Source organism: Rutilus rutilus, assembly GCF_951802725.1.
Source record: "Rutilus rutilus genome assembly, chromosome: 24".
In the NCBI taxonomy this organism is placed as follows: domain Eukaryota; kingdom Metazoa; phylum Chordata; class Actinopteri; order Cypriniformes; family Leuciscidae; genus Rutilus; species Rutilus rutilus.
This window is the reverse complement of record NC_140228.1, coordinates 17,072,813-17,100,176: the sequence shown is the minus strand read 5'-3', so window position 1 is coordinate 17,100,176 and position 27,364 is coordinate 17,072,813. Positions and strand designations below refer to the sequence as shown.

Sequence of the window (27,364 nt, the reverse complement as noted above, 5' to 3'; positions counted from 1 at the left end):
TGTTTAAGAATGTTGCTAACATGTTTTAGCACATTGCTATCACTGTGTCATGTTGCTAGCATGTTTTAATATATTGCTGCTAGCATGATTTATCACGTTGCTAGCATGAATTAGCACATTGCTAGCTGGCAGGTTTTTCACAATGCTAACATGCATGTTACTAGCTAGTTTTAGCCAATATAATAAGAAATGTTTTTTAAGCACCAAATCATCATGTGACACTGAAGACTGTAATGTAATGGCTGCTGAAAATTCTGCTTTACCATTACAGGAATAAATGTAAAAATAAAAATTCTGAAATATATTATTTTAAATTGTATTATTGTTTCACAATATTACTGTTTTCTGTATTTTTGATCAACTAAATGCTGCCTGACTGAGCATACACTTCTTTTAAAAACATAAATAAATCTTACGACCCCAACTTACTTTCTTTCTTTCAAAAAAATTTTCAGTAAGCACAAACTTAGTCAAAGTCAGTGTGCGTAGTATAACTTTGTGTTTGCAATCACTTTAGGATTGAAAACTGAACAGCTTTACTGGGAGAGGATGAAATGAACAGAATGTAAACATTGGCAGAAACATATATTAATCATTATTACAAGTTCAATGACACCTGTAAGGTTCAACATTTTATACCTGAAAAATCAGATATCATTCTATAGCAGCATTTTTTAAACATCCTTCATACTTGACCAAATCCAGCAGAAATATAAATATGCACTTTTTCATTGACCAAGTTCATTAGTTTATGATCAAGAGTATTACATTTGTAAAAAACGATCGAAACGAGTTGATTTTGTCTCTTGTTTCAGTTCCTCTATTCCATCTATCTCATCTGCCACAGATCCACGAGGGTGCAGGAGACTGTAATAGAGTCCCAGAAAACCCAGTCCGAGTGAATTAGTTATCAATATAAAAAACATAATGGGCAGGAAGTAGTCAGTCCCTTCAGACTCCGGCTTGAGCAGATACAACAAAATAGGTGCAGCAAGATTTTGACACACACTAACAATATAATACACAGCCATAGGAACTCTGGTGTTCACTCCTTTAATGTTAAAGAAGGTAAAAACCAGGATAACTCCAACAATGGCTCGATAAAGATGTTCAAGGACTGGTGAAATGCAGAAATCGGTCTTCTCCACAAATGCCCAGGTGGTTCCCACAAGCCATATCAAGGCCATTGCTAGAGTACTGAAGGGGGATAGCATGATGAAGAGGGTGAGGCTGAGGATTCGAGGAGTTATGGTCAATATTTTGTAGAACAAGTAGACAGCTGTTGGGATTCCACATGGCATCTCATTAATGTAAGGTAGAGAGCGCCGTAAACACCGCCGATAATCCACCGTTGCCCAGGCTATGTTGACGAAAGACACAGCCATGCTAACGTCTAAAAAAAAGAGATTTTATTTTATTACAAATCAGTCTGATTACATCAGTCTTTTACGCTGATAGACATACACTCTTAAAAATAAAGAGTGGTGCCATAAAATAACCATTTTGGGTTACACAAAGAACAGTTCTTAAAAGTAGCATTTTTTTCTTAGTGTAGAGCATTTTAATAATATTTTTGTCCATTTCCAATCTTACATTCCATTCCATGGAGCCATTTTTCACTATAAAGAACCTTTTGTGGAAAGGAAAAGTTCCATGAATCTAAGGTTCTTCTTGGAACCATTGATAAAACTTTTTTTTCTTTTAATTTTTCTTTTTTTTTAAAGATGTAGGCCTATATAACGTCTAGCATTAATTTAAAATATAAATAATTTGTAAAATTTTAAATGTCTTTACTGTCACTTTTGATCAATGTTTCTTTGTTGAATAAAAGTATAAATTTCTTTTAAAATTAAAAGTAGTTTAACAGTAGTTTAGACTGCGGACAGTGTTGGGGAAAGTTACTTTTAAAAGTAATGCTTTACAAAATTGGGTTACTCCCTTAAAAAGAAACTAATTGTGTAACTTTTGTGGGAAATTAGCCTAATGTTACGTTACTTTTTTTTTTTTTTTTTCGCACCTGGGCTGGGCTCCCTGTGTTTTTTTAATAACAAAAAAAAGTTTGAACAATATAAAGGCCCTTTCCCACCGAAAGTGAAATAAAAAAGCCTAAGGCCGAAAGAAATGCAAGTCTGTACAGTTGAGGGTGCAGTTCAAATAAACCTTTCAGCTGTGCTGCTATTCTGGATTGCAGAAAAATTTAAAAGAGAAAAAAATGAAACACAAATGTTATGTTTATCTAAAGTCATTTGCTTATTGAATGGGATTTATTTTTTAATGAATGGGGGAAAAGTAACTTGCATTACTTATTTGAAAAAGTAACTAAATTTGCATTACTTATTACTTGAAAAAAGTAATCTGATTACATAACTTGCATTACTTGTAATCTATTGCCCTCAACACTGACTGCGGAAGTGCACGTAATTATTGTATCTGTGCAGGACTTACATTGCAGATTAGATCCATGGTTGTGCTCCAGTATGATATAGACCTGCAGAATGAGTTGAGGAACGCTCTCCAGGAACGTCTCGAACATGCGGAGCATGCTCAGATCCGTAGCGAGGGCGAAAAGGCGTGAATGCTCCACCTCTTGAGTCTTGCCTGAATACAAGGTTTTAAAACTCTTCTTCAGGAGATGGTAATACCTTAGAGTAACAGATAGGCCAAAAGATTAACTCAATTTGTAAATGTTTGCATCAGCGTAATAAAAAAATAAAAAAATCCAAATTTAACAAGTAAAGAAGCCGAAGTGTGGAGATGCTATATGTTAATTTCCTTCCTCTTAATTTAAGAACTAGTTCACCCACATATGAATCTTCAGTCATCATTTTTCTCACCCTCATATCTTTTCTCTGGAAGCTTGTTTCCGTCAAGGAATAAAACAATAAAAAAAAGTAGTTAATATCCCGCAATTAAAAAGATATAAACTCAGAACTGTGAGTTATAAAGATTGAACTGTGACGTGTAAACTTGCAATTGCGAGTAAAAAGTCAGAATTGTGAAATAAAAAATGACCTTTTTCACTTTTTAATTCTGTGCTTTCCAAAACTGACTGACTTTTTCTGTGAAAAACTAAATTAGGCATTTAAAATCAGTGGGGGGGTTTTCTCAGTGTTGTTTTGGACCCCATTGACATTCATTGTATAAACAAAAACAGCTGAAACATTCTTCAAAATATCTTCTCTTGTGTTCCACCAAAGAAAAAAATTTATATGAGTTTTGGAACGACATGAGGGTGAGAAAATGATGATAGAATGTACATTTTTGGACGATTTATCACTTAAATATTTGGAGATTAGATATGAGTTAGAATTGAGTCACATGATAAAGTAGCATGACGTTACCTTGTAATAATGCCTATCTGCAGCACATGTATCCCGATCAGATCACAAGTGGACAGACCTTTGTCAACAACTTCATCATTTTCTTTATCATCTTTGAACCATGCATAGCTGAATATCTGTATGCAAACAGATCCGACCAGAACAAACACAAGAGTCAGTGCGGCCCAGGTCACATAACCGCTTCTAAAATACTGCACAGATAACAACAGGTCTGATCCAATGTCTCCTAAATAAAAAATGAATCCAAAAATGGTGCATAGCCATCGAAACCTGGAAAATCCTCTTCCAGTAGATGTCATGATTGTGATTTAGAGCATTTGATGAACGCTGATGGCAGATTGTGTTTGTTAATGCTGAATATGTAGAGAGACATTTAGTTCCTGTCAACGAGAACAGCTGCTTGACTCATTCCCTTCATGTCTTTATCCACAACTGATAACCTGTATGGAATGAGAGAGAGAACAGACGGACATCAAAACATTGTTTTATACCAACTAAATACTGCTGTGAATGAATGAACCGGCTTATTGACTCAGTTCTTTAAGTGCTAATTTCATGTTATCTAAATGTGTTTCTACTATCTATTTATGTTTTGGACTTTGTCCAGTACAAGCCACTTGACTATACACAATGAATAATGAATGGTAACATTATGTAATGTGCACAAAATGTGCAGCACACTATCAGAACTAGCACATTTGTTTTCAAAAAACACTTTTAATAATATTCTGACTTACATCATGTGATCAAAAGTCAATTTTCATAGAGGGCCTGAAATGTCATTCATTTTTATTTCAGAATGGATTGGTAACACTTTAAGGTTTCATTCGTCAACATTAGTTAAATGCATTAGTTAACGTGGACTTGCTATGAGCATAGCCTTTGAACGGTAGCCATTGATTTCCAGATTAGAAAAAAAGTCAATAGCTACCGTCAACTGTCTGGTTACCAACATTATTTTGTGTTCAACAGAAGAAAGAAACTCATACAGGTTTGGAACAACTTGAGGGTGAGTAAATGATGACAGAATTTGCATTTTTTGGTGAACTATCCCTTTAAATAATGTAGTTACCTAATGTTAACAATTAAACCTTATGTTTTTCTTTTGCTTTTGCTTCTATACAAAGCACTTTCAGTTTGCACTGTCTATGATTTATAAAAAATAGGCTTGTCTTGCCTAATAAATACATATTAAATGTTGACATTTACTATTTTAAAGAAAACATACTGAAAGTACATAAATCAAGTACTTACTGTTAACATGTTGTGTTGTGAAACAACATTTGTCGTAAACACCAGGACAAAATGTATTTGCTAAGCCTTCTTATACAGCAGTTAACAATGTCAAGCCATAAACTGTCACTTTGCGATGTTCCCGAGTGAAATATTAAACACATATCCTCTCAGTAGCTATCAGTTCATATTGTAAGTCCCATTCATAACTTACCGGAGTTTCCATTCTTCTACGTGCTCAGCTGCAGTGACGACGAGTCTCTGCTGTCTTGATTCTATATCATTTCTCATAATTCAGATGACGGTGTAAACCACACCCATCTGAGCGAACCCTACAGTTACTGTGTGATGTAATACACACCCAAATATGGCTTTAGATATACACTGTTGGAGGACCAATAAATGATCACAGCAATGATTCATTCCCTGACACTTTGAATACAAAACCAAAAGAAGAAATGCCTGCTGCCATTCCCACAATTATACTCTCAGTCTCAGCCTTTCTATTCTTCTCAACCAGGAAATAACCGTGCATTCTGGTCATTGCTTAGATTCTGATCTGAAACTAGCATTTAACTTCCATCTAACCACATCTTGTCAAAGTGCTATGCTCATGTGGGTTTGGCCATTGTCAAAAATGAAACGCAGGAAATGCCTGCTTTGGTATGCTGCTTTACAAGTTTTATAGTAAGCAACAGACTTCCAAGTAACTGTACTTCATGTTGCAAAGGCATAGAAGTTATTTCATCCCCTTATAGTCCAGTCATTTTAAGCCAAAATGGGGGTCAACCTTGAACAAATTGCAACAGAAGCAAACTCAACTGATTTTGTATCCTCAATATGTCCTGAGTAAGGAAAAAAAAAGCCCCGGAGAATCCCATTAGGGGAAAGTTTTGAAAAATTCCCACATATAGCCTATTCATACACCTATTCATTACACACCTGTAAAAATGTTAACCTTTCGTTGATTACTTACGTCAAGACAAACAAAAAATGTATTACCAGTTTTTTTAAATGGTTTGTTAACATGGACAAATGATGCATAATCTAATTACATATGTGCTCATTTGCATAAATACCACAACAGATCTGAACATTGGGTGTAGCCAGGTGAAAATGTCTTGTTGACACATAACAGTAAAATACTTAATGTTAAGGTCTGAATGGAACACATTTAGGCTACCCATGAGCATTAATACATAGAGGCAGGAAGAAGTACTATAGAAACCAGCCTTTATTAATTTTTAAGAGATTTGGTCTGGGGGACGAGTCTGAGGGAAGAACAGGAGACAGTGGTAAGGAGAATGCAGAAGACAAAAGGTAGGCAAAATAAAAAGTGAATCCCCAGAAAAAGTCCCACGGACCCAGCCCCAAACCCCATCTCTGCGATAATAATTAATAAAGGCTGGTTTCTAAAGTACTTCTTCCTGCCTCTATGTATTAATGCTCACGGGTAGATTGAACAAGATTCAACAAGACATTTTCACCTGGCTATACCCAATGTTTAGATCTGTTGTGGTATTTATGCAAATGAGCACATATGTAATTAGATTATGCACCGTTTGTCCATGTTAACAAACCATTTAAAAAAACTGGTAATAGGCCTACATTTTTTGTTTGTCCTGGTGCAAGTAATCAACTCAGTATTTTTTTTTTTTTCGCACCTGATTATATGGACCACAATACCATCCACAATAAGCAAAGATATGTAAATACAGGAATATATTATAATATATACACTGTAAAAAATGAACAGTTGGATCAACTTAAAAAAATTACTTCAGTTGGTAACACCTAAAGAAATGAAGTTTTCGCAACGTAAATTATCACGTTTTATCGTGAAAAACGTGATAATTTAAGTTGAGAAAACTTCATTTCTTTAGGTGTTACCAACTGAAGTAATTTTTTAAAGTTGATCCAACTGTTCACTTTTTACAGTGTATATATGTATGTATGTATGTATAAATACCCTTTTCACATTTCCAGGGTTTTTGAGGCATCATTATAGTTGAGGAAACTTCTATAGTGGTGAATGGTAATTACAACAACATATATGGAAACTTTCTATGACTTTCCAAAAGAGGAAACAATATGAAAATATAGAGCTTGATTACGGTGGTCAGAGAGAAAGATTTCAAATTTCCCGCCAATGCCTCAGCCGTTGTATTAGAAACGAGTCCCACACATCAGCCTCAACTAGTTTTCTGAAATCTAATGGTAAGGTCCATATACTCGTTTATTCACAAAAAGGATGATTATTAGATATACATCCCACAAAGCAAACAGCCTCATCATGGCACTGCTGGCGTGTTGCCGGCACTGGCATGCATCATGTCAGCCAACTGTGGGCCATGTGTGGCAATGATGGCACTGCATGCATGACGGCAGACAACATTTGGGCCGATTGTGGATGGGAGGTGTGTGGCCCAGATCATGTCAGCCAACTGTGGGCCAAGTGTGGCAATGATGGCACTGCATGACGGCAGACAATATTTAGGCCGATTGTGCATGGGAGGTGTGTGGCCCAGACCAGTGTAGCGATTATGGGCCATACTTTGTGTACTGGACAATTATAAGTATTTAGGCCGCTACTATATATTCAATGATTGTCCCCCCCACCACCACAATTTTTCACTGGAGAAATAAAACTGTTTAAAGTGTTGTCCATGGATGGTGCATTTATCAAAACTACGAAAGAGATGTAATGATTTTAATAATTAATAACAATAATAATATGAATTGACTTATGAGTCAGTGAAAAAAAAGCTATGTCCAGAAAAAATGATAAATAATTAATAAATATAGCATTTAGTTTTCAGCAGTGTTCACAAAATTCAATAATCATTTAAAAATTCCAAAATCCATTTGACCTGAACAAAATATACATTTTCCTAACATGACAATTGAGTTACATTTTTTAATTATTTATTTTAATTTGTTTTTATGAATTTCTAATAAAAAAAACTTAATTCACATACAAAATAGTTTTCCATTAAGCACCGCAAAATCATGTTAAAACTTACTATATATATAATATTCTAAATAACAGTTTATTTAAAAATATGTACAGTTAACTGTGCATTGAACTATTGTTTATTTTGGTGCGATCTCCACGGTAACAGCAGCTTTCTGGTTGGTGGATGAGGTTCACGTGATGCGTCGTTTGAAATTTCTCCCGCTGAAGGGTGAAGAAAACATCAGAGACAACCGCTGTTCAGGTAAGTGAAGCTATGTTGTGCACGACCCTATTTTTTTACAGTCTATATTGTGTACGACCTAACATTAGATGTAATACATACAGCAGATATGCAACCACGTGGGTTCTCTTTTGCACTCATGCCGAAACAGATCAAGCCTGCGATGTGTTTACAGCTCTCTTATTTTTTTAGTATTTTTATTTAACCTTAACCTCGATTAAAAATCGACCGTGGGTACGAAGGTTATTTTGGCAGGTTATGTAATGGCAATCTTTAAAAAAAATAGAAGAACATCTCTTTTTTTGGAGCTTTTTTAAATACCTGAATTCAAACTCGGAAGTCACCTTGTTCCCTTTCGTGGTCACTCCGAGTTACGTCGGATGACGACGATTGGGGTTTCGCTTAGAAGCCTATCACCTTCGAGTATATAAAACGAGCCAATGGCAATGAAATGCCATGGGTCTGCGGAATTTGCATAGCGTAACTCCGCCCGCCGCAGGGGGTATATAAGGAAGTACGCTGCACAATGCAGACATGCTTTCGCTTCGGAGCCGAGAACTTCTCCACTCCTGCAAGCCAAAGATTCTGAGTTAGTCTTCTCTTATCTTCGAGACGAGCGAGCTCTCCGGTGTTGGTGTGACGGCGATTTCAGCGAGTGCACACTTCCCTGCTGATCTTGTCAGTGATCTGACAGTTAGTGTGATTTCTCCCTGTTCGCTTCAACATCCGCGGAGTTTTCCTCTCACAAAAAGAGCATTGCATGTGGCACGTCTTTTTAAAGATGTCTCGCCCGTGCACTTCTGGTTGTGGTCGCGATGTATTTTCTCCTGATGGGCACAATCTCTGCTTAGCGTGTTTGGGCGTTGATCACGCTGAAGCAGCGTTTGTGGATGATTCATGTTCTCATTGCGGGAACATGACCATCTCCATGCTGCGGTCGAGACTCAATGAGCTCATCAGAGCGAGAGTCCCCTCATCCACACCCCGATCTACGGTCTCCCCGAGAGGCTGTACTTCGGCTGGTGGCCAGGGTGACCTGAGGGTATCTGTGTGGGACAAACCGCCGATACGTCCACGGTCCACACACCCCTCTTCAGCATTGGTACCCGCGAGCGTGCAAACCGAGACCGCCGGTCCCTCTATGGAGGCCCCGCGCGTTTCGTTTGGCGTTCCACAGGAGGATGCAATGTCGATCACTGCATCACAAGGTGGGCATGAGTCCTCGGGAAGTGAGGATTCGGCTGTGTTGCCGCCCTCGGGCGTGCCAGCATTGCCCGAGTCTGATCCCGAGCTGACTGCCATGCTTTCCCGGGCAGCCGCGGCCATTGGGCTCGAGTGGTCCCCGCCGCCCGATCCAGTGCGCTCGCGGCTGGATGATTGGTTTTTGGGAGCGGCCGCTGACATTCGTCGCCGCCCAACCCCAATACCATTCTTCCCGGAAGTGCATGAGGAAGTCACGCGGTCCTGGAAGGCTCCCATGTCTTCCCGCGATCGTTCGTCGGCTTTCTCCGCCTTTCCTCCCCTCGATAGAGCTGATGCTTGTGGGTACACTGGGATTCCCACGGTTGAACGTTCTGTCGCGATGCAGCTGTGTCCGGCAGGCGCTTCATCACGTGGTGATCCTAAGCACCCGTCCAAAGCCTGTGGATTCTCGTCCACTCTCGTGGCGAAATCTTACAGTGCGGCGGGACAGGCAGCTGCCTCTTTGCATGCCATGGCCATTCTGCAGGTCTACCAGGCCCAGATGCTTCGTGACATGCACGAGGGCAGGACAGACCCAGGGCTCGTTGATGAGCTGCGCGCCGCCACCGACCTCGCTCTCCGAGCGACGAAGGTGACCGCGCGCTCCCTGGGTTTGGTGATGTCCACAGCTGTGGTCCAGGAGAGACATCTCTGGCTGAACCTGGCTGATATGTGTGAGCCCGAGCGGACTCGTCTGCTTGATGCTCCCATATCCCAGGCCGGCCTTTTCGGCGGTGCGGTCGAGGATTTTGCCCAACAGTTCTCGACCGCCCAGAAGCAGACTGAGGCTATCAAGCACATTCTGCCCCGACGCTCCGCTGCTCAGCCGTCGGCACAGAATCCTCAGCCTGCTCGCCCTCCCGCGGCCGCCCCTCCCGCACGGCCCCAGCAGCAACCTTCACCCGGGCCGCGTTGTGGAGGGAGCCGCAGGCAGGCGCCACAGCCCTCTCCAGCCCCGCCGCCCGCTAAACGCCAGGCTGAGCGGCGCTCCTGAGACGGGCTGCTCAGGGTTGGCTTCAATTCTGTCCCAGGAGCTGGTAGCAGGGCCACTCCTTCCCCCGGTGGAGGGCCGGGGGAGAATCTTTTGTTCTCCACTCCCCGCTGCTCGTCCAACGACGAGCAGTACTTTGATGTGGTTGAAGACAGAATTGAATTCCCCAATCCTGAGCCTACAGAGCCAGAGGGCCGCAGTGCGCGCCACCCTCGGGTCCCGCCACTGCCGCCCTCCTCTGTCCCAGAGGTGTGGGATGACAGCACGCGCCGCCCACGGGCCACGCTCCTCTCATCCCCCTCTGTCGCCAGACCCCTGCCAGAGCACGCCCCCGTGGGACGCGCGCCCTCCCCTGGCCTCCTCTGGCAGGACGCGGTTAATGACCGTGCCCCCGCACAGGGCCGCTATGCCACCCTCGCCGGTGCCGGTCATTCCGCCTCGCTGCCCCACCGACGGTACGTCTGTGGTTCGTATGACCCCGCTGGTGCACTTTCTGGAGGCCTGGCTAGAGCTTCCCAGACTGTCCCGCTGGGTCGCGAGAACCATCAGGCTCGGCTACGCGATTCAGTTCGCGAGATCTCCTCCCCGCTTCAGGGGAGTCCGCTTCACTATGGTCGGTGGCAATGCCCCTGTCATGAGAGCGGAGGTCGTCACCCTGCTGGCGAAGGGTGCGATCGAGATTGTCCCTCCAGCCGAAATGAAGTCCGGCTTCTACAGCCCTTACTTCATTGTACCCAAGAAGTCCGGTGGGTTACGGCCAATCCTCGACCTGCGCGTCTTGAACCGCTCCCTTCACAGGCTGCCATTCAAGATGCTCACGGCCAAACACATCCTCCAGTGTGTGCGACCGCAGGATTGGTTTGCAGCGATCGACCTGAAGGACGCCTACTTCCATGTCTCCATTTTACCTCGACACAGACCGTTTCTACGGTTTGCTTTCGAGGGGCAGGCATACCAGTACGCGGTTCTCCCTTTCGGGCTAGCCCTGTCCCCTCGCGTCTTTACGAAGGTCGTCGAGGCAGCCCTTGTTCCCCTCCGGGAACACGGGGTTCGCATCCTGAACTATCTCGACGACTGGCTGATCCTAGCTCACTCTCGAGACCAGGTTTGCGAACACAGGGACCTAGTGCTCCGGCACCTAGTCCGTCTGGGCCTTCGGGTCAACTGGGAGAAGAGCAAACTCTGCCCCGTGCAGAGGATCTCTTTTCTCGGTATGGAGATCGACTCGGTCGCCATGTGCGTGCAGCTTACGAGCGAGCGCGCGCAGTCACTGCTGACTTGTCTTCGTCAGTTCGAGGGCAAGAGTGCGGTTCCACTGAAACTTTTTCAGAGGCTCCTGGGGCATATGGCATCCGCAGCCGCAGTAACGCCGCTGGGATTGCTTCATATGAGACCGCTTCAGCTTTGGCTTCGCGATCGAGTCCCGAGGTGGGCATGGCAACACGGCACGCTCCAAGTCCCAGTGACTCCAGCCTGCCGTCAGACCTTCACCCCGTGGGCGAACCTCAGTTTTCTACGGGCCGGAGTGCCCTTAGAACGAGTTTCCCGGCATGTTGTTGTATCAACAGATGCCTCCAACACGGGCTGGGGCGCCATGTGCAATGGTCATGCTGCCGCGGGCTCCTGGACAGGACCCCAGCGCCTTTGGCATGTCAATTGCCTCGAGTTGCTGGCTGTACGTCTCGCCCTGCACCGCTTCCATGCGCTGCTCAGGGGTCAGCACGTACTAGTCCGATCAGACAATACCGCAACAGTAGCGTACATCAACCATCAAGGTGGTCTACGCTCCCGCCGTATGTCGCAACTCGCTCGCCACCTCCTCATATGGAGTCAGAAGCATCTGAGGTCGCTTCGAGCCATTTATATCCCGGGACACCTGAACCAGGCGGCCGACGAGCTGTCTCGAGTTCGGCCTCTCGCTGGAGAATGGCGACTCCATCCCCGGACGGTTCAGCTGATTTGGGATCAGTTCGGCGACGCACAGGTAGACCTGTTTGCCTCCCACGACTCGTCCCATTGCGACCTGTTTTATTCCCTGACCGAGGGCACGCTCGGCACGGATGCACTGGCGCACAGCTGGCCGCGGGGCCTACGCAAGTATGCGTTTCCCCCAGTGAGCCTTCTTGCGCAGACCTTGCGCAAGATCAGGGAGGACGAGGAGCAGGTCATTTTGGTTGCCCCGTATTGGCCCAACCGGACCTGGTTCTCCGAACTAGTACTCCTCGCGACAGCACCTCCCTGGCCAATTCCTCTGAGGAAGGACCTCCTTTCTCAGGGACGGGGCACCTTATGGCACCCTCGTCCCGATCTTTGGAACCTCCACGTGTGGCTCCTGGACGGGACGAGGCAGGTTTGAGTACCCTACCACCTGCGGTGGTGGCTACCATCACTTCCGCTAGAGCATCGTCCACGAGACATGCCTATGCGTTGAAGTGGAACCTCTTCGTCAACTGGTGTTCTTCTAAACATCAAGAACCCACGAAATGCCCGATCAGTGTCGTGCTTTCCTTCCTGCAAGAAGGGTTGGAGCGAAGGCTGTCTCCCTCCACCCTGAAGGTGTATGTTGCCGCCATTGCCGCACATCACGAAGCAGTTGATGGTAAGTCTCTGGGAAAGCACGACCTGATCGTCAGGTTCCTGAGGGGAGCGAGGAGACTAAATCCTCCTCGTCCTCCCCTCGTTCCCTCTTGGGACCTCTCAGTGGTTCTAACTGCCCTGCAGAGTGCTCCCTTTGAGCCTTTGCAATCAGTGGAGCTTAAGTTCCTGTCAATGAAGACAGCGCTCCTGGTTGCATTGGCCTCCATCAAGAGGGTAGGGGACCTGCAGGCATTTTCGGTTGACGAAGCGTGCCTGGAATTCGGGCCGGCTGACTCTCACGTGATCCTGAGACCCCGGCTTGGATATGTGCCCAAGGTTCCTACCACACCCTTTCGAGACCAGGTAGTGAACCTGCAAGCGCTGCCCTTGGAGGAGGCAGACCCAGCCTTGGCACTGCTCTGTCCAGTACGCGCCCTCCGTGCTTACGTAGACAGAACGCAGTGTTTCAGGACCTCAGACCAGCTCTTTGTCTGTCATGGTGGGAAGCTGAAGGGAAAGGCTCTCTCAAAGCAAAGGTTATCTCACTGGATAGTGGATACCATTGCTTTGGCATACCAGCAGCAAGGTCGTCCGTGCCCCCTTGGTGTGAAAGCCCACTCCACACGTAGTGTGGCTTCCTCTTGGGCTCTAGCGCATGGCGCCTCGCTAACAGACATTTGTAGAGCTGCAGGCTGGGCGACACCCAACACATTCGCGAGATTCTATAATCTCCGCGTAGAGCCAGTTTCTTCTCATGTACTCGCTTCAACCAGCCGGTGCTAGATTCTGCTCAGGTGTCTTCGCTTGCTCGCCATTCCTCTCCACGGACGGGATACGTGCGATTTTCTTCTCAGGTGAGTCTGATAAGCTCTGAGTTTCCTCCAGCACTGGTGACGTCAACGCCTGAGTTATGCCAATCTGCCATAACGCAGCTTTTGCGCTTGACTAGGTGCCTCCATGTGCATGGTTCCCCCTCTGGGCGACCCCCACATGTGTATTCCACTGTAAGTCTCCTTGTGAGCGTGTGTCTTTCCCTTGGCAAGCCACCTTGCCACCCCTGGGGTTTAAAATTCCACCTGCGGCTGGACACCCCAGTGATTCTCCATATGCTTCCCTCTGGGTCATATGTGTATTCTAAGTCCCCCCCCCTCAATGGCTGGGCATGATTGCATATTTCTCTCTGGAGATATGCTTCCCAGTGTACCTTGGTATCCCTGTGTTAAGTAGGACTCCTTCGTTCGTGCTAGCTCACAACAGGGAGCTCAGACTTACGCAGGGCACTGGAAGACAGCCGAGGTGGCGTGATTAGACTGGAACCCCAATCGTCGTCATCCGACATAACTCGGAGTGACCACGAAAGGGAACGTCTCGGTTACGGATGTAACCCTCGTTCCCTGAGTGGGAACGGAGACGTTACGTCTTCCTGCCACTTCCGCTGTACCGCTGAAAAACGCCTGGGGCCAGTCTCGGCTCCTCAGCGAAGGCATGTCTGCATTGTGCAGCGTACTTCCTTATATACCCCCTGCGGCGGGCGGAGTTACGCTATGCAAATTCCGCAGACCCATGGCATTTCATTGCCATTGGCTCGTTTTATATACTCGAAGGTGATAGGCTTCTAAGCGAAACCCCAATCGTCGTCATCCGACGTAACGTCTCCGTTCCCACTCAGGGAACGAGGGTTACATCCGTAACCGAGACGTTCTTTATTGAAGTGAACTTTCGCCTATATGGCTGATTCACTGCCCTGAACTTGAGAACGCGAGTACAGACTGACGCGACCGGCCTGCGGGTTATTCAATAGTGCCACATTATAAGCAATCATTTCCTGTATAAAATTTACCCGAAGCAACCTTATTTTAATTTGTTACCTAAATGTATTTACAGTAGGTGGATGAATATTTGTATATGTATTTATTAATGTAGTATTTTGTCTTTTAGCTTCGTCTGACACATGCCACTGATCAGGAGAAGCAACAATACAAAGATGGATTCAGCTTGCTCCTGATAGAGATGGAGGAAGGAGTATCAGCCCAGATCTGGCCCAAATCTGGTTCATGTGGATTTCACACGGTCCAAATGTGGGCCGGATCTGGGCAGACACTATGTTGCTCTTTGGGGAGAGCGCTTGAGGAGAAAAGAGGGGCTGCAGAGCTGTACTTCACTTCCTGAGGACAGTCCTAAATAGCATCACTTTATCCCAAACATTCTTGTGTGCAAATGTGTTTTAAGTAATTTTTTTTAATTTGCTCTATGTTTGTTAAATTACAGTGTTAGATTTATTGATAGATTCATTTAGTTAGAATTGAAAAATGTTGTACATAGTTGGCTGTTCAGGCAACTAAAATAGTGTTCACAAATTCTAGCTGTTTTTTTTTTTTTGTTAAGTAATCTACTGTTTAAGACAGACCAGAACATTTTGAAATTAAATGCACTTTGAGGTGGTAATAAGATGTTAAGCTTTGAATGTACTAAAAAAAATAGAAAATAATAATAATTTATTATTATTGGCTTGTGCCTATTGTTAAATAAACTATTTTTGAGAATTGAATTTTCTTGTGCCTTATTTGTTCACATGGTTTGGGTAAGATTAGGCTGGGTTATGGCTCAGTTTTGGGGTTTCTGGTTAAAGGGTGGTGTCGATATGGTTAACTTATGGCTGAGAATTGGTACCAATAATAAAACCTGTTTTGGCCCAGTTCAGGGCCAGTTAAAGGTGACTAGCTGGCTGAGATTCGGGCCGGTTATGGCCCATGTGTGACCCTTGTCTTTAATCCAGTTCTGGGCCACTTCAGGGCCGTCATTCTTTGCGGTAGGGGAGCGCGGGGCACAACGTAACACGGGGCTAGTTGTAACACACTTGTTTTAAATACTTCCACACATGCTAGCATGACGAAACTTGGTGTATTTACTAGTTGCCATATCAACACTATATAGAGAAAAAATTGCGCCAGAATTTTTTTTTTTTTGAAAGATATCCATAGACATTTATTAAACCATAGCAAAAGTACATTTCTTACTTAAGTTAATTTTTCATCTCTATTTTTTGTGTTTATTTAAAATTAGACAAATCTGATATTATTTTAATCTCCAATATGTTATTTAACAGTTGAGATAGTTATTTAACGCTTCGCTAACTAGCAGAAGACACTAGCCGGGTTTAAATCCCAGTTGTGCAGGCGGGGCATGTTGTCACACTGCGTTACAATGTGCCCCTATTAGAAATATGCTATTATATTCTATACTTTTATTAATTTTCTTGAGAAAACATGAGAAAAAGGTGAATAAAGACTGAGAGTCAATGTTCAGAAATAACTAATTACTTATTTGTTTTGAACTATGCTGTATAGCTGTGTTTTCCTGTGTTCGTAGTCAAAACTCAAAAATGAGTTTATATTTAATTATAAAAAATTGCCATTATTTTATATGAAAACGTTTTTTAATTGTATTTTATTTAGAATTTTTTTTAGTTTGTCTTGTATATTTTTTTATTAGATCAGATAACATTTTAAGCTGTCATATGGTCATGTTACAATGTGCCCCTCACATGTTACAATGTACCCACCTATGGGGCATGTTGTCACATTTCACTTCCATTCTTTTGGGGTATATCAAGAAAAAAGTATATACTGTATTAATAAAACAAAACCACATAATTGTACTAGACATGTGGGAAATTAATGTGGGAAAAAATAAATACTCTGAACCATAAGGAGATTTACACAAACTGATAAAGTCAAAAAGCGTTACTTTGTGCCCCGCTCTCCCCTACTTGGGCCGAGGGAAAAGTGATTGTGTGGCCTGGAGCTGGGCCAGAAAAAAATTTGCTATGTGGGATACACCTCTATTTATTTGTATTATTCACTATACAAAGGGGTTCCTGCTGCTCGTCTCTAACCGCTACAGGCCCTCGGCCTGAGAACGAATCAAACTTATCCTATACTCCAGTCCAGCAGATAGCGCTACTGCGACTTCTGTCATTGTATAAAGTGGCTAAAATTGAAAAAGAGGATGGAAGAAGAAAGACAGAAGTAGGCGTTAAGACTGACGTGCCTGCCAGATAACAATAGTGAAGACGTGTTCCTCACTCACACTCACCAAAAGTTCTCTCAACATCCACCAAGATGGGAATCCGAAAAAAGAACAACAAGAACCCACCGGTGCTCAGCCACGAGTTTGTGATCCAGAACCATGCGGATATTGTGTCTTGTGTTGCTATGGTGTTTCTGCTGGGTCTAATGTTTGAGGTGAGAATCCGCTTTTATTTCATTCATTCACTGGTACAGATTTAAGACCAGTTTGATGACAAATCAGCCTGATCAGTGTTTCTATAAGAAACCTATAGCGGATCTTTCTTGTTCTGCCATAGTCTGAACAGATCCTTTCACTTCCTTTAACTGCAGATGAAACGGTTACTTTCTACATTCACAGAATTTTTACATTCTTTTGCATTTCTGATTCATATAAATGCAGGGTTTAGCCCACTCTCACGCTCAGGTGCTGCTGCCTTATTCCATTGAAATAGTTGGGAATTTTGATTCAGAGAAACATAATGCACGAGAGCGAGCGAGATAGGAATTCCCTATGAAGCGATTTAAGGAACTTTAAAACCCGCGAGATGAAAAGCACGCGCAAATGTGTTGCATTTAAAGAAGTGTTGACCGGAATATAAGACTTGAGTTGTAAAAATGATTACGTAACATTGTAGCTGCACTGATACTTTTACGCGCAAATGAAGTGTTACGTGGCAATCGGAGAATGACTGAGCGCTGTCATCGGTGCACAGCAGCTGGAGGGCCACGATTTTTTGCAACCAAAATACTTTTACTGATAGCGACTTAGTGATTTTACACTCTCAGCCCTCGTTACTTAGGAATGCGAGTTTGCAAAACCGTTAGATTTGGACGATCGTTTTCTGAATATCAGCGCCAGTACTGGTGCATCATGGGAAATGGAGTTTACGTTACTGAAACGGATTTGGTGCTCTTAATGGGAATTTCTAAACAGACGTGTCTTATGTGTAAATGATATCTTGAAGAATGTGTGCATTATATGAAAAACTGCTTATATTTGCTGTATGTGGCTTATAGCCATATCATTAACTTAAAGGAACAAGAGGTTGCCCAAAAATTATAACTCTGTGACTGACTTAACGTTACCCTGTTGCTTAAAGGGATAGTTTTACAAAAATAATAGCAAACATTTTTACTCGGCCTCAAGTTGTTTCAAACCTGTAAGAGTTTATTTCTTCTGCTGAACACAAAATAATAGTTATTTTGAAGAATGTTGTTAGCCAGACAGCCATTGACTTTAACCATTAAACTGTCTGGTTACCAAAATTCTTCAAAATACCTTCCTTTGTGTTCAACTGAAGAAAAACTCATACAGGTTTGGAACAACATGAGGGCGAGTAATTTCATTTTTGGGTGAACTATCCTTTAACACTATTCACTTGCGTCGAAAACCTTATTTTCCATACAATAAAAATGAATAGTGAAAGAGACTGACTGACTGCCATTCTATAATGACAGGTCTCTCATTTTAGAGTGAAATATTCCTTTATTCATTTTTGTATTGACTGCCCTTTTATGTTTCTTTCCATGTAGATCACATCAAAGGTAGCGGTTTTGTTCATAACTGTGCAATACAATGTTACAATTCCAGCAAATGGTAAGTATGTGGTAAATAACCTCCAGTTTATTTTGGTCTGTTTGCATGGCTTAAGTATAAATCATTTTTTGTCTATTTATTTATTATTTTCTGTCAAATTGTTTATGTATGCTATTTCTGTTATAATAATTTAAACAGAAGGGTTTGTTCCAACAAGTTTGTGTCTACTAATGAGCTGATGTTTGATGCTACTTGCTGTGGCTGTTCATAAGTTAGCTCAATAATTTAAAAACATTTATAACATATGTTCGTTTTATCATGATTCTCTCCTCATAGTTTGCAAGATTATTGCTCAGTTCCAAAGGATCAAACAATAATTTGTAAAATCAACTGCATTGCCTATGTTGTTCATTATCTTTCTTTTCGAGATTAAACAAACAAATCAGATATCAGTTGTCTATACTTGATTAAATCAAGAAGCTAGCCAAACCGAGTGTGCATGCATGCTTATGTTTTGGTTGTATTGTGGATTTTAGGGGGTCCAGAGGAAACGCCAGTGAATTACTTCCATTACGGTCTGAAAGATGTGGCCACCGTCTTCTTCTACATGTTAGTGGCCATTATCATGCACGCCATTATTCAGGAATATGTGCTGGATGTAAGTATCCCGTTGTGAATGAATAAGTTTATCATTCTTGCATAAATATTAATGTATCTTATTAGTGTTTTGGTGCAACACTGTTAATACTAATAAATGTTTTGATTTATGCCATTTACGTGAATCCATGACTGTTCAGAAAATCAACAGGAAGATGCACTTCTCCAAAACCAAACACAGCAAGTTCAATGAGTCCGGGCAGCTGAGTGCGTTCTACCTCTTCTCCTGCCTGTGGGGAGCCAGCATTCTTGTCTCTGTAAGAGCTTCACTACTCAGTTTCATATAAATAGGAGCTTATGTGCAGGTTTATGTTTATAGCCGTGTCTGAAGGATTCATTTGACTTATTCTGCTTAATCTGAAGGAGAACCTCCTGTCCAACCCCGTCAGCCTGTGGGACGGCTACCCGCACACTCTTATGCCGTAAGTACCGCTGTCTGTGCTTCTGTGAAATGCAGACTATTTTAAAGGTTAGTCACCCATCAATGAAAATTCTGCCATACTCACCTTTATGTTGTTCCAAACCCATAAAACTTCAGAATGCAGATAAAGTTTTTTTTTTTTTTTTATGATTTTTTTGGTACCTCCATTGAAAGTCTATTCACACTTCAAAACGTTCATAAAACGATTGTAAAATAAATCCATATGAATCAATCGGTTTAATGCAAGTCTTCTGAACAGGCACGATCACTTTATATGGTTAACATATGAATACTGATCAGCGAAGGTACATCGAGAATTACATTTTGGTAATTGGAAGCTCAAGCGTGCTTTTTTGACGCACAGGAACCAATGAGGTTCATTCTCGTGTGTTACGCAGAACATTTGAGCTTCTGCAAGAACCAATGAGGTTTGTTCTCATGCGTCAAGCAAGTACGGTTGAGCGATCTCTTCAGAAGACTTGGATTAAACCGCTCGATTCATATAATTTTATGAACGGTTTGAACGGTCAGAGTTTTGGGGAATATCCTTTCAATGGAGGGACAGAAATGTTTCAGATTTCATTACAAATTTCTTCATTTGTGTTTTGAAAATTGACGAAACTCTTATTGGTTTGGAACGACATAAGTAATTAATGACTGAATTTTCATTTTTGGGTGAACTATCCCTTTAAAAGCTTAGCGTGTTTAAATCTGAAGAAATGGAATATGCTAATTAATGGTGGGAAAGTGATGGTTGTTTTTGAAGTGGGCCGTAAAATGATGGAGGTTCACATTCCACCTCGCGCCACATCTCCCGATCCGCTGCATGAGCGCTCATAAGTTACATCTTCTTTGGTAAACTGATCTGCTGAGCTGGTTTGCACGAGAAGACAGTTCAGAAGCTATCTCAACGCTCCTGATCAAATTATCTTGCATTAGTCTACCTCTAATTCTCTCTTCTGATTTTTGTAGACCTACTGAATGAAACACACAGCTAGCAAATGCAATTACCATTGACATTTGATTTCCATGAGTCGTGGAGATGCTTAAGAAGTTCCTTGTCTTGTTTTAGGTTCCAGCTGAAGTTCTACTACATCTGTCAGCTCGGCTACTGGCTTCATGCAATCCCCGAGCTCTACTTCCAGAAGGCCAAGAAAGTAAGCAGGCAAAGTCAGCGTAGTGTGTCCAGTGTTGAGGATGCACAACATTCACTGAAAACTTATTCATGCATCCTGTTATTGTGACGGGACCAGTTTCCTTCTCCAGAGGTTCCTTTGTTTACCAAACTTTTACTTCACGGAAATTGACAGAAGACATGACAATGTTGTCTTGTTTTATTTTTCAGGAAGACATTCCTCGCCAGCTTGTTTATATAAGTCTTTACTTGGTCCAAATTGCAGGAGCCTACATTCTGAAGTAAGCAATTAATTTGTAATTTTTATTAATCATAAACAGTTGTCAGGGCACATTTTCTACTACAACATAAATTGCACATGTTCACGGTGTAAACATTTTCAGTGAAGACTGGAGTAATGGCTGGTGAAAATGTAGCTTTACATCACAAATAATAAATTACCATTTAAAAAATATAAAAATAAATATCATTTTAAAATCAAAAGCAGTTATTTTAAATTGTAATAACATTTTACAATATTAGGTTTTGTGTTCTTGCTCAAATAAATACAGCCTTGATGAACTTAAGAGACTTCTGTTAAATGAAGAGACTGGCTCTAATGGTTCCTGGTTAGGACATGGTGTAAAGTTGACATGACTGTCATTTACAGATGAATGTCATTCACTCATGTTTAAACCATTAATTATGTATTTCCAGTCTGAACCGGTTGGGCCTGGTGTTGCTGGTTCTGCATTACTTTGTTGAGCTCCTCTTCCATGTTTCCCGACTCATTTACTTCAGCAATGAGGAAAGGCAGACCGGGTGAGTGCCATTCATTTGACACAAGTCCAGCTAATAAACACTTTGAATGATTTTTACTGTGCACAGGGCGTGCGTTTGCAAGGATGTTTGACCATTATGAAGTCTTTTGTGTATGTTAACAGGTTTTCAGTGTGGGCTGTTCTGTTTGTGCTGGGCCGCTTGTTGACTCTTTCCCTGTCTGTTCTTACTGTGGGCTTTGGGCTGGCCGGAGCAGAGAAACAGGGTCTTAACATCGCTGAGGGAAGCTTTAATGTCCTGTTTGTTCGGTAAGTAGGGTGATCATCTTGTGTTAGTTGTAATCTTCAAGGCCTGGGTATACTTAAATTTCCACATCCGGACGCGTCTTGCACGCAGTTGTGTCCTCAGCTTTCAAAGTATACTCGACTGCGGATGGCCGAGTTCGACACATGCGCAGTACAATTGTTGTGACTCTTCTGTCTTTCTTGCGCATGCGCTGTTGTATGCGCACCGTCCGCGCGGTCTCACAATTGGGGGTGTGTGGACATCCGCGAACCCTCCTGATGATGAAAATTACGTCAAAAGGACGGCTGAAGTATACTTTGGGCTTTACACTTCCTCACTGCAGTGAAATGAATAGATTAATCATGCAAACGTTTTGAAGCATTTTGGATTGCTCTTTAGCAACTGCTGTTTTTTATTTTATTTATTTTTTCCAAGAAGCAATTTTTAGCACCTTATTGTAAACCAAGTGCCTTACATGTGACATGGTTGAATTTCTTTAGAGCTTTGAAGTAGAAAATTCCCTGAATTCAAATGGTTTGTTCTGCACAGGTTATGTCGTATCATGTGCAATGCTTTATTAAAGGGATAGTTCATCCAAAAATGACAATTAGCACATGATTTACTCACCCTGAAGTCATCCTTGGTGTATATGACATACTTCTTTTAGACGAATACAATCGGAGTTATATAAAAAAAAAATGTCCTGGCTCTTCCATGCTTTATAATAGGAGTCAATGGGTATAATTTTTTGGAAGTCCATCAAAGCGCATCCATCCATGATAAAAGTGCTCGACACGGCTCTGGCGGGTTAATAAACGCCTTCTGAAGTGAAGCGATGCGTTTGTGTAAGAAAAATATCCATAATTAAAACTTTATCGACTAAAATAACTAGCTTCCATCAGATGGCCGTACTCATCGATTTATGGCGAAAGACTATCCTTTGAACTTTATGCACAACGTAATGACAAACGTGGTTGCCCAGCCCTGTTTGTTTGAACCGTGAGAGGCGTCTAAGCTTACGCTACTCCTACATCCTACGTCATACATCGTCAAGGGTTAGTCTTTTGGCGTAAGTCGACTTGCGCATGCCGTCTGCCGGAAGCTACTTATTTTAGTTGATAAAGTTTTAAATATGGATATTTTTCTTACATGAATGCATCGCTTCACTTCAGAAGTCGTTTATTAACCCGCCAGAGCCGTGTCGAGCACTTTTATCATGGATGGATGTGCTTTGATGGACTTCCAAAAAATTATACCCATTGACTCCCATTATAAAGCTTGAAAGAGCCAGGACATTTTTTAATATAACTCCGATTGTATTCGTCTGGCTAGGATGGCTTCAGGTTGAGTAAATCATGGGCTAATTTTCATTTTTGGGTGAACTATCCCTTTACATCTGATTCGCAGAGTGAGAGATGTCAACAGTCATTTGGGCAAAAAACAAAACTTGGCATCATATATAAAAATTTGCTCTAGTGTCCCAAAATTTCCATCATAACATGAATATGTAATCGCATTGTAAAAGCTCTTCTACTGGAGATGAGTGCCTTTTGGATGGACGTTATTTAGTTAAACACCAGATGATGGAAGAAGTAATGATGACCTTTTGCTTGTATTATTGTTGGATTTGTTTGTAATGTCTCTGTTTCTCTCAGGGTGACTGTCCTGGCTGCAATATGCACCACTCAGGCTTTTATGATGTGGAAATTTATCAACTTCCAGCTGCGACGATGGAGAGAACATGCACAGACTCAGACCTTAAAAAAGAAACCGTCGTCTTCTAAGAGCAAATCAAAGAAAGGTCAGTATTGCCCACTTAAGATCCGATTCTACTGTTCCAATTGGGGTTGGGCGATATGACCAATGATCCAAGTCATTTTTATGGCTGTAGTCACTTTATTTTACTAATATTCAACTGACATGCATCCGAACTGTTTGTTCACTTAAGACATAAGCTTTTACATAAAATACTTCAAGTGCAATAAACTTTGAAAGATAACTGAATTTAGCATTGCAAAAGGCGGCTTTCTGTGTGCACCTCAGGTGTGTCAATCAGCGCGAGTATTGTGTTGAGTTCTTAAAGGGATAGTTCACACATTATTAATTAAATGAATTATTATGATTAAATTACATTAATTAATCACCCTCATGTCGTTCCAAACCCGTAAGACTTTCTTTCATCTTTGGAACCCAAATGAATATCTTTTTGATGAAATCAGAGACATAGACCCAGTTGTCTCCATAGACAACTACTCAACTGAAACTTTGAAGCTTCAAAAAGTTCAAAAAACTAATCCATATGAATTGAGCGATTTAGTCCAAAATTTCAGGAGAAAATATCGCTTTATATGATGAACGGATTGAATTTAGGCTTTTATTCACCTAAACATTCATCAATTCACACATCAGTTGTGGTAAACGGAATCTCAAGCATGTTCGCTTGACGTGCGAGAACCAATGAGGTGGTGATTTGCGCTTGTGCAAGAAGTAATGGTTCATTCTTGTTACGCAGAACATTTGAGCTTCCTCATGAACCAATGAGGTTCATTCTCGTGTTACGCAGCACGTTTGAGCTTCCACATCAACCAATGAGGTTCATTCTCGTGTTACGCAGCACGTTTGAGCTTCAGCAAGAACCAATGAGGTTCATTCTCGTGTTACACAGCACGTTTGAGCTTCAGCAAGAACCAATGAGGTTCATTCTCGTGTTACGCAGCACGTTTGACCTTCAGCAAGACTCAATGTGGTTCATTCTCGTGTTACGCAGCATGTTTGAGCTTCCACATCAACCAATGAGGTTCATTCTCGTGTGTTACGCAGCACGTTTGAGCTTCCGCAAGAACCAATGAGGTTCATTCTCGTGTTACGCAGCACGTTTGAGCTTCCACATCAACCAATGAGGTTCATTCTCGTGTGTTACGCAGCACATTTGAGCTTCCGCAAGAACCAATGAGGTTCGTTCTCGTGTTAGGCAGCGCGTTTGAGCTTCAGCAAGACTCAATGTGGTTCATTCTCGTGTTACGTAGCACGTTTGAGCTTCCACATGAACCAATGAGGTTCATTCTCGTGTTTTGCAGCGCATTTGAGCTTTCTCATGAACCAATGAGGTTCGTTCTCGTTACGCAGCACGTTTGAGCTTCCACATCAACCAATGAGGTTCATTCTCGTGTGTTACGCAGCACATTTGAGCTTCCGCAAGAACCAATGTGGTTCATTCACGTGTTACGCAGCACGTTTGAGCTTCCACATCAACCAATGAGGTTCATTCTCATGTGTTATGCAGCACATTTGAGCTTCCGCAAGAACCAATGTGGTTCATTCTCGTGTTACGCAGCACGTTTGAGCTTCCACATCAACCAATGAGGTTTGTTCTTGCGTGTCAAGCAGGTTCGGTTGAGCTTTTGTTTTTGGCCGCTGATCAATGTTTATATTGATCAGCGGAAAGTTTTACGGGTTTGTAACGATATGAGGGTGAGTAATGAATGACGGAATTTTTGGGTGAACTAACCTTTTAACATAATGCCCGTCCCGTGCCTTTTTTCATTCATGTATGTTTCTTTATTGTGGTTCTCTACCAGGGGGCCTCAACAAACTTCCAAGGGGGCCTCAAGATGATGTAACCAAAAAATAAGAAATATATTTAAAGAATTTTATTTTTATAATGACTACATATCTTTCTAGTTATGCCAAGCTCTAAAATATTTTATCGGGTAGAAATTTATGAAATTTTTCAAATATTGTTTTGGACTGTGAGGGCCTTGAAGTCAAAAAGGTTGAAATCCACTGCTCTAACATGTCAACTTTAGGCAGTCCTGCGCTGCACAGATATATTCACATACTGCAATATACACAAAATGGCAAAATCAGAAGAGCCCTTTCTACAATCTACATTCTACATTTAATCAGTAAAGTACTTGAGCTTGCACTGTATAGTGAAAATAGGGTTGTATTTAAAGTGTATTGCTTTTATTAAAGAGAGTTCACCCCCCAAAAAGGAAAACTCTATCCTCATTTACTCACCCGGATATCGTTCCAAGTCCATAAGATTTAATAAGGCCTGAGAGGTTTCTGTTCCTCCCTTGAAAGTCCAGATAACCATAAGTTAAAAGATCCAAAAAGGTTATAAAGGCTCGTAAAAACCAATCCATGAGTCGAGTGATTTAATCCAAGTCTTGTGAAGAGATTTGATCTCTTGATATGATGAACAGATTTAATATAGTTTTTCATTTACATCTTAAGGATTATCGACACAAATACATAGAGCACATCACACATGGTAAACGCAGAAGCTCAAACGTGTGTGCAAAAGATGCATGAGAACTAAGGTTTGTTCTAGCTCTTGACACACAAATTTTCGTATCTATCATATGCTATTTGTATGTTTGTTGATCATTGTTTAGATCATGTTCTAAATTAATCCGCTCGATTTACATTGATTCATTTTACGATGCCTTTATAACCTTGATAGCTACCTGGACTTTCAGTGGAGGGACAGTAACATCTCAGGTTTCGTTAAAAACACCTTCATTTGTGTTTTATAGATTGACCAAAGTGTTATTGGTTTGGTAAGACATGAGTGTGAGTAAATTACAGATTTTTGGGTGAACTGTCCCTTTAAGCAAATTCATTAAGTGGCATTTTTCCGCTTGGAGACGCAGTCACTGATATTCAGTATAACAAAACTATAGGGATCTAAACTGCTAATTACTTACGTCAAACCTCTTGTCATTTGTGTTTGTCACAGCCAATGGTGTGAACGGATCTGTTGGTGCCAGCGGAGCAGATTCTCCCAGAGCGAGGAAGGAGAAGTCATCATAAACCACCCACATTCCCAATTTCTGTACTGGCTGAAATCAGCCTGATCATTCCTCTCCCTCCTCTCTGTTCCACAGTTTGTCTGTTGCCCATTTCCCCTCTTGTTTATCTGAAAAAAAAGAAAGAAAAAACTCTGTAATATGGCAACTTCCTCATCCTGCTCTTTGATCCTGTAGGATGTTGAATGCTATATTTCACAAAGCCATCAAACTATTATATCTCTTTGCAAGAAGGGCTTAAGGGAAAAAAAAAAAGTTTTTTTTTTTTTTGGAGGGGGTCTTTTTATTTCGCCTTCATTTGTTTCCTTTTTCCGAAGGTCCATACACTTTCTGCTTTATTTGCTTAATCCAAAACTATGATCCAGCCATACCTACAAATAAAACCCAAAAGCTGTGGGGAAAAAAAAGTAACTTATTTTTTACAAGTGCCTAACCATACATCATTTTGACAGATCAGAGATAATCCAGTATTTTAACTTGAGTTTGAAATCAGGGGTGTATTTAAAGTTCTCTGAAGGCAAGTTCTCAGTTTTTTCTGATTCTATCCTATGCATTTGGAACCATGTCTAATGTCTCCTCATTGTGTTGTTGTATAAAAGCATTGTCACACTTTTTTTTTTTTTTTTTTTTTTTTTTTTGTTCATTAGAATAAGATCACAAGCGCAAACATTCATTTGATGCCTTTTTTAAACAAATATGGATTCCATTTGCACTGGTTAAGCTAAGCGAATAGTGTAATGCTCCACAAATTTTGTTTATTTAGCAAAGGAACATGTTCCTGCAATGTGCTTTAGATTCTACCTTTTAATCTTGAACTTTGCACAGCTGACATTGCTGTTCAGTGTAGATGACACATGGTAATGTCAAATCACAAGTGTCATTCCATGAGATTGTGAGCAATTTTCACAGCAGATAGTTTCAGTTTAAGAACAATAATACTGAGAATGAAGTTAGGAACAATCATTATCTCACCTTTCTTTTACCCAAGTACAACAAATTAGAAAGACAACCAGTGAATGCACTAATAAAAATGTTGTTTTCATGGTTATTTGTCCCTATTTTACTGCATTTGTCAAAACATGACCTGTTATTTCTGCATTTTTTA

At 41.7% G+C, this 27,364-nt stretch overlaps 2 protein-coding genes and 1 long non-coding RNA gene across 3 annotated transcripts; 2 read left to right on the top strand and 1 right to left on the bottom strand.

Annotated features, from left to right (window-relative positions):
• Positions 1-483: 483 nt before the first annotated feature.
• xkr9 (XK, Kell blood group complex subunit-related family, member 9) lies at positions 484-5,070 on the bottom strand. Its single transcript, XM_084399149.1, has 4 exons — positions 4,789-5,070; positions 3,342-3,781; positions 2,446-2,642; positions 484-1,393 (listed from the first exon to the last, which is right to left on the bottom strand). Exons 2-4 carry the CDS (start codon positions 3,638-3,640, stop codon positions 765-767), a joined length of 1,125 nt encoding a protein of 374 aa, XP_084255275.1. The 5' UTR covers positions 3,641-3,781; positions 4,789-5,070; the 3' UTR covers positions 484-764.
• Positions 4,272-14,624, top strand: LOC311284225. The gene is made up of 3 exons (XR_014626172.1): positions 4,272-4,350; positions 7,697-7,792; positions 14,520-14,624. It is a non-coding gene; the product is annotated as an uncharacterized lncRNA (long non-coding RNA).
• Positions 14,625-16,580: 1,956 nt separating this feature from the next.
• tram1 (translocation associated membrane protein 1) lies at positions 16,581-26,896 on the top strand. Its single transcript, XM_084399150.1, has 11 exons — positions 16,581-16,825; positions 18,185-18,248; positions 18,725-18,846; positions 18,986-19,102; positions 19,209-19,267; positions 20,339-20,423; positions 20,612-20,682; positions 21,098-21,202; positions 21,325-21,468; positions 23,101-23,246; positions 26,190-26,896. The coding sequence occupies exons 1-11, from the start codon at positions 16,703-16,705 to the stop codon at positions 26,261-26,263; spliced, it is 1,110 nt and encodes a 369-aa protein (XP_084255276.1). The 5' UTR covers positions 16,581-16,702; the 3' UTR covers positions 26,264-26,896.
• The last annotated feature ends 468 nt before the right edge of the window (positions 26,897-27,364 follow it).

What these genes read in the sequence shown, in the direction of transcription:
- tram1 (XM_084399150.1), top strand. Translation starts at nt 16,703, where the DNA reads ATGGGAATCCGAAAAAAGAACAACAAGAACCCACCGGTGCTCAGCCAC. An exon ending in GAGCCAGCATTCTTGTCTCT is followed by an intron (nt 19,103 to 19,208) that starts GTAAGAGCTTCA and finishes CTTAATCTGAAG; the next exon opens with GAGAACCTCCTGTCCAACCC. An exon ending in AATGAGGAAAGGCAGACCGG is followed by an intron (nt 21,203 to 21,324) that starts GTGAGTGCCATT and finishes GTATGTTAACAG; the next exon opens with GTTTTCAGTGTGGGCTGTTC.
- xkr9 (XM_084399149.1), bottom strand. Translation starts at nt 3,640, where the DNA reads ATGACATCTACTGGAAGAGGATTTTCCAGGTTTCGATGGCTATGCACC. An exon ending in CAGATAGGCATTATTACAAG is followed by an intron (nt 2,643 to 3,341) that starts GTAACGTCATGC and finishes TGTTACTCTAAG; the next exon opens with GTATTACCATCTCCTGAAGA. An exon ending in CCATGGATCTAATCTGCAAT is followed by an intron (nt 1,394 to 2,445) that starts GTAAGTCCTGCA and finishes TCTTTTTTTTAG; the next exon opens with ACGTTAGCATGGCTGTGTCT.